Genomic DNA, 11,811 nt, shown 5'->3' with positions numbered 1-11,811 from the left:
CCCAACGAAAAGTGGAGGTCGTTCCGACGGTTGGGACCCTACAAAACGGCCTTCTAAGCCCGTGGTTTCATCCGAAACAATTGGAAGTCAGTCCAAAGGAACAGACGGTACCAAAGGACCTTCTGTGTCTGAGAAATATGTGCTGCCATCCCACAAGAAACATTCTAAATTTTCTCAGGAGGATTTGCCTGCTAAATCAAGCCAAGAGCAGAATGTGGGGGAGTCCAGTCATTGTGCCGGTGCGTTCAACGGCTGTAGTACAAAGGCAGGAAATCGATCGAAGTCACCACCCCCGGTCGCCCCAAAGACATCAAGGGCCTTTCAGTCTACACAAAACGCAAATACAACATCGAAAACATCTCATTTAGCTAGCCCCAGCCGTCGTGTAGATTCCGGTAATCGTAATAGGCCTGGACAGTCTCCTGCAATGAAGTCACATAGGACTTTCCAGCCGCAATCCAGGGAGTCAAAATCGCCAGTGCCACTTGTCAATACGGAACCATGTAAGAAACCACTCACAATCCGTGTCAAAGATTCAAAATTGGTAGTAACCCCTGTTCCTCCTAAGCCGAAATTGAAAACCAATAACATGGTGTCAAAATCAGCATCACCACCCGCCATTCCAAAACCGCGTGACGAGACTCGACCAAACACACCGAGAGAAGCTTGGCTGCTGGACAAGCAGAAGCGTCCCGTTACGCCAGCATTCATATCTCACAAATGCGAGGCACATACTTCGTCTACGTTGGCACTTCCTTCCATTCGGAAGAGGATAGAACTGTACAGTGCTCCACCATCAGATGATACTAAACCTGTGCAAAGGCAGCTCAAACGCCCCCCGCAGATGTTCAACTCTGGAAAAATAATTGCTGAGCCGCATGCCTGTTGAAAATTGTAGGTACTGACGTAAAATCACTTTATCAAAAGACTGAAGCGACAAATTTTTGTATCACCAACAGAGACCATGAATTAACTTACTGAACAGGTATGGGACAGGTTTTTCGTCCTGTTGAGGAAAGATTTCGTCTGTTGCGAGAATCGTGAGCAGGCGTCATTCACCAAAAATCGCTCACAAGTTCTTTTTATTAACCCACGAGAACTTGGCAGGAAATGTGAGTTTTAGAGGGGAAATCCAGTCCAAATATTAGTTAGTCTGACAAAAAAGAGTAAAATTATGCGAGTTCAACGGTAAAAATTCGAATAAAATCGGATGAAAAATAACGAAGTTATATTTTGAAGTTTTGCTAATTTCTGCAAAACAGGTCTTGTGCAGGGAATATGAATACGTGATATGACTAACTTATATTTGGATTTGATTTCCCTTTTGAATGTTTCTAACTTCATATGCCAAACATTTTTTCAAAGGCATGATTTTTCTTAGATATACTTGCATATACTTAGATGCTCTCCATAGTTCTTCTCTTGATATGTTCTCACCTGGTGTTCTTATATACAGTTCGACCTCGATTGTTCGACCTCGATTATCCGGCCTCCTTTTATCCGGAAATCTATATTATCCGGACGCGTGCACGCAGTGAAGGACTTTTTTTTTTTCATCCAAAAATTGAGAAAAAATAGTGACTTTCATGGATCTATTTCACTAATTTCATAAGATGTGCATGACAGGTTTCTCAATATCTAAGGAGGTAAAACATGTGTGATTTTCACATAAAGATATACTTTATTTTTGTGAAGAAGGGACTACAATTTTGCGCAGGCTAGCAATGATTACACCACCGCTACCTGCCTAGCTGCCAGTGCACTGGGACGGCAGCTTGGACGGCAGCTATATACATTAACATTGTGTCTCCCATATCCGGCCAATTCGCATTTCCGGATGAGCGACGGTCCCGACATGGCCGGATAATCGAGGTCGAACTGTACCTTGTGCAACTTTAAAATTACTTTACCACTAAGTCACAGGTTTTATATCCTACAACAGATCTCGCATCTCTGAGCATATAGATATGTAAGTCATTTCTATAAGTATTCAAGTAAACATGAAACGAAAGGCATCGGACAAATCAAAATTCTCCGTGTTTATTCCAGCCTTACTGAATTGAGGCTGTGTTTTGAATACAATTAGCTCCTCCAGCAGTTATTATCCAGCCTTTAATCTTGCTATCTTTCACTTGTGAGAGATTTCAGACCAGTTATGCAAGAAGACAATAAATTACTCAAACTGTTTGCGATTAGAATGCGGTATGTAATCTCTATCATTATAACAATGTCATCATGGCGATACTATGAGATGAGTGTTTATTCGAAATCAATCGTATTTTTTTTCTTCTAATCATTCAAACCATTCATGTCACGCTCCCCTGTACTGTTCTGTTCTTGTATACATTATGTTCTTTACCCGATATCTAAACTCAGGAATGCAAGTGAACATAACAGATTCGATGAACATTATTTTACTAGAGGATGAAAATTCAATCAGTCCAACAAGAATGGCATGATAATGGTAAACAAACTTGGACAAAAGACAGATAATTATCCTATCCGTGAACGATTGTATAATAACATGTACTTAACGACATACTTCTTCGCCATCTTAGATATTGACATAAACAAAGAGGTAACAACAAATATTCGTCCAGTGTGAAAAAAAGGTCACGCAAAAGTACTGAATCAAATACAATCAAATAATTATCTTTACTGAAGTAGAAAGGAAAGTCTTTATGTCTACTTCTATCTCTACACAAATATATCATAACAATATATTATAATCAAATCAAGAGTTTGCTCGAAATTCATTTGACATACGCTCTTCAATAAACATAACAAATGCAACTTCTTTGTGTCATGTAAGAAATTCTTTGATGTGCCCGATATATTTTCTTCGTGGCAGATTATGAGCAAAGGCGTTCAGGTTTGAAAATCCTGCTTTGTTATTCAGTGTCTTATAATTGTAGAATTTTTCATTGCGACTTCGATTATTCAGTATACGACTAATCTGGTATCCGACTTCTCTATCGATCTATTTCGTCAGTAAATATATATATATATATATATATATATATATATATAGATAGATATATATATGTGTGTGTGTGCGTGCGTGCGTATGTACACCAGAATTGGTAACAACGGCATCATTGCATCTTTTGCTTGCAAAATTCAGGGTTTTTTTTTGTATTTACCGTTGGAAAAAAATGTGAATCGGGCATGAATATTTCTTTATTGATTATCAATATCGATAAGTAGAAACAAAGAGGGAACTTATCGTTCAGCACGAATGACTTTCTTTGTAGGAGTATTAAACTCTTTGTGATTGAGGGCGTGTACCAGAATGCCTGTATTGCGATTATCTACTTTCTTTCGGGGTTTTTTTTTCCCGAATGTTTATGCAGTTCAAAGTCCATGATCACCTATCCTTCTACATCGTATTCTGTCATCATACTCCAAACCAATCAGAATTTGCAGACTTCGTCCTTTAGGCGTAAGGACCAGGAGTCAGCTACTTCTTCAACATGAGACAGTGCCTGCTCCACCAAATAACTGTTCACAGCACTGAACTAAAATGGTAGCTTCCTCATGGCAATCAAAACAGAAAATGCCTTTTCAAGAGCTAGAGCTATATACAGCTCGAGAATGACGTCCTTCTTCTCGAATTCCAAACATTGAATTTTAACAATATAAATGAAAGAGTGAATTGCTGTTCGTAATGTTATTTTCCTCAAGTTTGAACGGCAAATATCATGTCACCTCTATCACTTTGGCCTCCAAACCATCAGCCAGATTCCACAACTTTTCAGAGATTTGTTTCCTTTTTCAGCCGCGAAGAACTGTAACCCGAACAGACCCTCATGTGGAAGTTTTACTTTGCACTGGACTGTATTTCTGTCATTCTTGGTGTAGGTTATGCTGACGTGTTCCTTTGGTAATCTGTTTGATTTGTTGTCCTCAAAGAGATGAAAGCTGGCATTAAATGCAGATGAAGCTGAAATATCCAGCTGACATTCTCCTGAATCGGTCATTATGGTCGAACAGTCAGTGTTGTCTACCGTCATTTCCATCTTAAAGAAGTTCTCAGATGGTCCCCACATTCCGCTGTACTCTGGAAACAGAGAGAGATCTGTAGGCGCCTGGACATTAAGAAGCCACTGCCCAGCGAAAGAGCTTGATTGCTTTGAGCCGTCGAAGATAAGCAAAGCATACATACCTGGTTCATCAAAGAGGAACTGAAGAGTAGTAATGACTTTGGCTCCATTCTTTGGCCAACACGTCTCAGCGTTGATGATACGTGTAGAGTCGTACTTGTTTCCATTCTTGTCTAGGCGGAATGACATCTTCTTTGCGGATCTTTTTGTACCGTGCTTGATGCACAGTTTCCCTTCTCCCTTGGTCATATCAATATGAGATGAGTCTATGTCTGTAACTTCCATACCTGCGCTTTGAAACACCTGGTTCGGACCCCAGAGTCCACTTCGGGGAGGATAGGGTTCCTTGGAAGATATGCCATGGCAATCAATCAGCCACATTCCGACATAGGTAGCCTTGTCCTGGTTATGAGTTTTCTTTACGAAGAGCCGAAATGCATAAAGTCCAACTTCGTGAAGACGAAATGTGAACACTGCAACCCTTTGACCGTCACGTTTGACGATTTCCGAAAACATTTTACCCTGATGAATGTCCTTTTCACCCTCACCCAGCTTCAGTGAAAAATTCAGAAAAACATCCTTGGTAATATTGACCTCTAGCTGACACTCTCCGTCATCGGTTTCAATGAGGGCTTCACTGCTAGTTTCCAACCCGTGCGCATAGAATTCCTCTGTTGTGCCACAGCTGACAGACCCTTTGGGAAAGAGCGATTTCCAGCAAGGTTTGGTGCACACGACCAGCCAACATCCGACAAAAGTCCTATCCGCTTCTGGATCAACCTTCGCAAACACCTTGAGCTGATACATGCCAGTTTCACTTAGACGCAAGCTGATTGAAGAGGTCGCTGTGTTCTTTCCCTTGGCTGTCTGGATGAAGGCGTGACCATTCCTAAGCTCCTCCCCAGATTCTGCACTCTTAAGAGTCATGTTCAGCTCCAGGTCTCTAGATTTATGCGATCGAATGACGAAGTAACTCTCTCCCTCATTCGCAAGGATTGTTGAGGAGTCCGGGCCTCGTACGGTCATTTGCATTTTGAAAAATGCTTCGTTTGGTCCCCATGGACCATTGTGTCCAGTTGGGAATTTGACGGGAGCATCATCGCCACCTTTGAAAACCCTTGACGAAGTTATCATGTATGCAACAGCCTGGTAGTACAAGTCATCGGGTTTCTTTATTCTCAGTGAGAAAATGTACTTCCCTGGACGAGGACAGAATATATGGCAGACTAGCCTTAGCGCTACTGTTTCAATGTAGACATGCTCCTCCAGTGAAACATCCGGTGAATCCATATGAGCGAAGTGAAAGATTAGCGGCTGTGGATCATCTCCTTGGTTGAAGCTTATGGTGGTGCTACCTTCTGGCGCCTCAATGAACGGTTCGATGTGCGAAATGGGAGTAAATCCTTGACGCGCAAACCATGGATCCACACCCCACACTGAAATATTCTCTGATGGCTTTGGAGACGTGACAGCCTCAGACCCTTTAGCCACGATGGTAAACGTCATCAGGGTAGTTCCATAAAAGGCGGCAATCTTTTGCGAGAGCGCTAGTTCTACTGGATTCATATCTCCTTGTTGAAAGGTTCCGTATACGGTGAAGACATACTCGCCTGGTTCTGGCAAACTGATACTGCAAGAAAGCACGTCACCATCCCACCAATCGACCACCTGGTTAGGTATTTCCTGTGCCCCTTTTGTTAGCCGACAGAACACGTCCACGGGAAACAGGCTTTTCATCTTAATCAAGGCCCTATTATTCTCTGCTTTTATCACTCCTTCTTCGTGAGAGAGACATTCCATGTGGTAAAAGATCGCAGCCCGACCGACTTGAATAGAGTCAATCCAAGCATCTGGGATAGGGTCATCTTCATTCTCCAGCGGAAAATGAGTCTCCTCAAACTGCAACGGATCGGCGAGGAAAAATCCCTCGCCCCACTTTCGCTCAAAAGTATACATCCCGTCTGATCCACGATCTAAGTGGAATAGCAAATAGAGGTTGAAAAGATGCAATCATTAATTTTTTTTTTTTGTTTTGTTTTTTGGTGGTCCTCAATCACTCAATTATGTGCTGGTATATTCCATCCATATGCTGGCTGGCATGCAATGGCATGTGTTAAGCAATTGAGTTTTGGAGTTAAAGGCCAGATTACGAATCAACAAAAAGAGAAAATGAAAAAAAAAAACAAAAAAAAAGTTGCCGAGGCTCACTTTATTCTTAATTTTCTGATTTCGCATTCTATTCTAGGAAAAAAAAAACAGCAGTCACGACGAATAAACATTTCCTCATCTAAAATGCCGTTTATGAAGTGGAAAGAGTTCTACTCGGGAGCGAATATTAGCACCACATACCACAAGTGGAGGAAAGCCACTCCAATAGTAACTCTCTACATGTCGGAGTAACCCCCTTACACTGCCTGCAGTGCTCCCCACAAAAGAAGGGTCAATTCTTGCTAATCAATAAATGTTTAGAAAACTAAGGAAAACAAAGCACACAATAACATTCCTTATTCACCGTGACAGTTTACTATCACTTCTAACAGACATGTCTTTAAGTTATAAAAAAAAAAATGGTTCTAACGGCCTGTCCCGTTTCATTGCAACACCCCAATTCATATAGCTAAAGGCTATATCTTGTACTATGTTTAGAAGACTGTCTGTATTATCTGCAGATGATGCCGCACGCTTTTTCATTTTAGAATACGATTAATAACTTTTTATAATTTTATTTCATGTAACGTTTTGACTCCTTCTTTTTTTGTGGCTAGGAGCATATTTCACTCCATCTAATAAAAAGACATACTTTTTTCGGGGAGGGAAGGGTGCAATTGCTAGCCCCTTTTGCGTATAAAGCCCTGTCTACATATAAAATATTTAGGGAACTTTGAGCGAAAAAAAAAATGGAATGACGTTAAGGTTAGTACCTGCGTGTGTTAATGAAAATTACATCGCTTGAATACCAATGATGATATACCTAAATCGAAATCTTTGATCTGACCGCATAAATATCCTCTAAACTTTTAGACGGAAATCAACAAGAACAACAAATATATACCAACCAGCAGGATATCGACAAAGGTCGTTGGTATCTTTGTTGTTATTGAAATAATAGTACAGTATTGGCTAAAGGCAAGGGGGGGGGGGGGGTCCTTTATATACGAAAAAATCTGACGTAAATGTCTTGGTACCGGTATCGAAGACCATTGAAATTATAGTGTACATAATATTCATGACTTCCTTTGTAATACCCAGTGAAACTAATGATCTCGAACAAAGTATGTTAAGAAAAATACGAAATTAACGCTCTTCATAGGGTTATTTTCAAAGGACTTTGTTCTGTCTTCAGCCACAGAAACTTACTGGAAACACCAGCCGCCCATGTAGAGTCGCAGAGGAACCACTTTTCCTTGAGGAAGACCTTATTCCATGCATGTTTACCATGCTCCTTGAGGTAGTTCTTGGCTCCTGGGTGGAATCCGATGGACTTTGACACACCTGTTATGGTCTCACACTTCAACCCTGCCAGTCTGGTGAATAGAATGGAATGACAGGAATAAATGTATTTTACAATATCATAATTGATTTTATGTGTTATTATAATTAATTGATTATTATTAAATTTGCCATAATATGAGAAACTCTATTTACGTGTATTTGATATATTTATTCGTAGTGGTATAAAACAATTCATCAGGACTTTGCAACACTTATAAATACGACTTTTCAAGTTTCTCAGCACTTGTATATGCAGTAACGAATCTTGAATGATATAATGGTTACACTTCACTGTAATATTTTGTGAAGTGAAAAACAAATATCACCACATATCCAAGTACATGTAACACTCATATGGCGACTATACAATAATAATGATAATTCATCGCAATAGTTTAATTCTGTAAACAAAATGAAAATAGTTAATACAAAAATCTCTCTTCGCTACTGGTTCGTATGAAGGAAGGTGGAGAGATGTCTTGCTAGACAAAAGTAAATAATTCATGAATCGACTTTCTATGTGCGCCGCTTATTATGTCGTCCAGAAATCATCCAGACTTTTACAAGGAAACATACACAATGTCATTATACATAAATTATGTTAATACTGAAAATTACTACAGCATGTATGATGATCACCATTTATCAAACTCTAAAACTCACTCGGTCATGTCACATAAAAGTTGACTGAATCCTTCACAGACTGCAACACCCGTTTGCAGGACCGTTGCTGGGCTTTGATCCGTCCGCTCTCCGGTGTTGAGAAAGACGGAATCGTACGAGACGTTGTTGGCGATCCAGCGGAAGATCAGTCGAAATTTCTCCAACTCGGTGTCCGCCACTTCAGTCAAAGTGTCGACCAGCTCTTTCATGTCGGTCTGAGGTATGCTTGGGCCCTGTCGTTAGTTGCAAATTTTTGGTATTTGATGACCAGAGAGAGAGAGAGAGAGAGAGAGAGAAAGAAAGAAAGAAAGAAAGAAATTGAAAAAAAAAACACGATAGCGCTTCATATACAGCAAACACATTTTTCCAACAATAGTGTCCAAACACATCACATACCAAGGTCAAATATTTATTTATTTATCCCCTGATTAGCCATCTAGGCCTGATTAAACTTATTCCTTTATCTATCCCATCATTCTTATCTTTGATTGTGTGTCTGTTGCTGGTTGGGAACAAGTATTAAAGAAACTATATTCTTCTTGTATTACATTCTTACCTGATAGAATCATGGGAGGCGTCCTCCCAACACTTAAATAAAATCTAACGATCAGTGATAAGGAGTTGATTTTCTACAAATTGACAAACCATGATTGACATAAAAAAATTATTTCAATGGAAAAGGGAATTTGATATAATATTTCGGATTCTAAAGCGGAAACAACAGACAAGTGAAGCCTATAACTTTTTTTTCACCTTTTTGGGGTACATTACAAGAAAACAGTCCAGAATTATAAGATAAATGATTAAGACGGGAACTTTCACACTTTTACTGAAAGCGTGCTGTACGTATCACAAGCGGTGATGATGAACACTATCACGACTATCGGACAACATACGTTAATTGCGTAATCATCCACGTCTTCCATTACGGTGTAGCGAGGTATGAGGGCCCGCTTGTCACTCCAGAAGGTATCTTCGATGCACTTGACTTTCTTTGCCGCCTTGTAAGAGGCTATGATTGCCTCCTCGGCCACAACATCATCAAATACGATCTTCTTGTTGAAGAGTGATGTGTTGATATCTCGCCACTGCGCGATAGATATCCTGCGTCGATTTGATACGGGTGGGACCACGAGCAAGGGTTTAGGCATGATGGCGAATGACTCGGAAATGGTGGTCGTTTCGACTTCAAACACCGACCGACGCCGCCCTCTGTCCCCTGGGCTTGTTGGTTGGTCGACGGTGTCCTCCAGTATTTTTACTGTCGTCATTTTAGTTTCCTTTCGTTCTCTTAATGACGCCGGTGCTGGATCACCGGGAAGGCGTATATCTGGAATAGTAGCCATTGTATGTCATCTGGATTTCTGTGAAGGTTAACAAAAATTAAAGACATCAAATCTAAATCAACTCAGCCGCTATTGATTCTTTTGGGGCAAATGGTATATATGCATTGTCAACGATGACATTAAGCTGATAGTCGGGTAGATCAATGGATTCACAGTTTTGATATTCTAGAGCATGTACAGTAGGTGAGGGATAATCCGTTTTTTCCTTGACTCTCATCTTATATGCTAATTCACACATAAGTTCAAACAAACAATCCAAATGTTTCTTTCTTCGATGCCTGCCTGTACTTTTTTTTTTTGTGTGTGAGATGAATAAGTTGACAATTGTGAGCATCATTCCTTCTTTGCCATTTGTCTTTGCCAATTTTGGCTCTTGAATCTAAAAAAAAAAAAAGGAAATTAATCATTAGCATTTCATTTTCATTCATTTGAGCAATGTATTGTTGTTTGAGATAAGAAATTAACTATATATATATAATTATATATATATATATATATATATATATATATATATATATATATACTATGTATGTTTATTTCATATTATGTATATACATATACATACATAATGTATAAGTAATGAAAGCAAAGAAAATGGAAACCCATTTTTTCTTTTTGCTCAAAGTTGTCACTAAAGTCACTATAATGTATATGGATATAATTATATATATATATATATATATATATATATATATATATATATATATATATATATGTATATACATAATATGAAATAAACATATCATAGAAGGAAGCCACACTGTTCTACATTTTCACTGACTATATACGACATCAATCGTGCGTGTATGTTAAGGAGCAGTGAGATATGTCTTAACACAGCGCTGAAATGCCAGGGGAATTGATGGTTAGGAGGTTAAATCTTCCGAAGCAGAGAGAAATGAGAGGCTTCCATGAGGAGATCAAGAAACAATAATCATTAAAAAAAAAAATGATAGAAAGTGAGCAAATTACTACCCTTAACTACTGTTGCGACAATGCTAGCATCAAGCGACTCTTTAAAGAGAACATATCTGATACTGACAGTCGTGAAGGGATGTATACATAGAAATACAGAAGCAAAATCATATCTATCACAAAATTTATCTGAGATTAAAGAATTTGATCAGAAAACGTGAATTATTGCATTCATTACATGTCGATTCGACTATAAACAATACACAGGAGATCAATGTCCATTTTCGTCTTATCAAAGTAGCTACGTAAAGAATTCGGCATCCGCCATCTTTGCAGGTTCTAGAAACGCGGACGGCTATTTTCCCTTTAAGCATTGACTGCGCAGATGTCTGAAGCATTTTATGCCAAGGCCCGTGACATGTGTTAATGTCAAGAGTGGCTCCTGCATGTGGACTTGAGGGGAATTCCTTCCCTTAAAGGCCTGATTCAATGATGTCTCACACTTCGTAATATCGGTCCATCTTGACAGAGAAAAGGGCTGACAAATCATGAATTGTCAATGGTGCTACAAAGTCTACATTTTAGTAGGAAGTGAGATACTTCGAGTATAACATGCTTTTCATGTCTCTGATCTCCAGGGTCGTTGATAATAATGAACAATTATTACCATTCACATGTCTATAAAACTTACACGGGTGACAAACATGCAATGAGTGAAAATTGAGTATGACAATGTGTGTGCACAATGTGTGTGTGTGTGTGTGCGCGCGCGCGCGCGTGCGTGTACTATGCTTGTCTTGTCTCAATTATGTATTCTTATAATTCACTTTTAGCCTAGCGGAATGATCTTATGAACTGTACACAGGGCGTCACAGATCGTGCAAGCTGTCAAGCCGTCCCATGAAGGATTATTGTCACATGGCTATCCAGGGAGCCGGCCGAAAATGATATGGATCATAGCAGAGGAGACACGTGCTTTCTTCTGTACTTAACCTCTTATGGCGAAGAGCATGATTATGCTGACATGGTCCGGGCGGCATTCCGAGTCACATTTGGCTCCATTGCTCATGGAGGCAGCGATAGGGAATGCTTAGTAGGCCTACGAAAATGTCGAATTATCAATTATGTTTACCGCAGTCAGGATGAAATGAGACACATTCTGGGAGATGAAAAAAAAAAAAATGGTTATGGATGTGGTGAATTTACCAATGTTAGTGCCATAATAATGTCTGGTATACATTTTGTCATCGCATTTCTGGAGTTGCAATCATTCAGCGCTTTGTTTAACCTGT

General features: G+C 39.6%; 1 protein-coding gene across 1 annotated transcript; it reads right to left on the bottom strand.

The window, feature by feature from the left end:
- Positions 1-3,517: 3,517 nt before the first annotated feature.
- On the bottom strand, positions 3,518-9,529 carry LOC140227422 (uncharacterized). Its single transcript, XM_072307827.1, has 4 exons — positions 9,155-9,529; positions 8,259-8,491; positions 7,461-7,627; positions 3,518-6,076 (listed from the first exon to the last, which is right to left on the bottom strand). Exons 1-4 carry the CDS (start codon positions 9,527-9,529, stop codon positions 3,714-3,716), a joined length of 3,138 nt encoding a protein of 1,045 aa, XP_072163928.1. The 3' UTR covers positions 3,518-3,713.
- Positions 9,530-11,811: the final 2,282 nt, after the last annotated feature.

This window comes from Diadema setosum, chromosome 4 (genome assembly GCF_964275005.1).
Source record: "Diadema setosum chromosome 4, eeDiaSeto1, whole genome shotgun sequence".
Lineage (NCBI taxonomy): Eukaryota > Metazoa > Echinodermata > Echinoidea > Diadematoida > Diadematidae > Diadema > Diadema setosum.
This window is presented reverse-complemented; position numbering and strand designations above follow the sequence as displayed.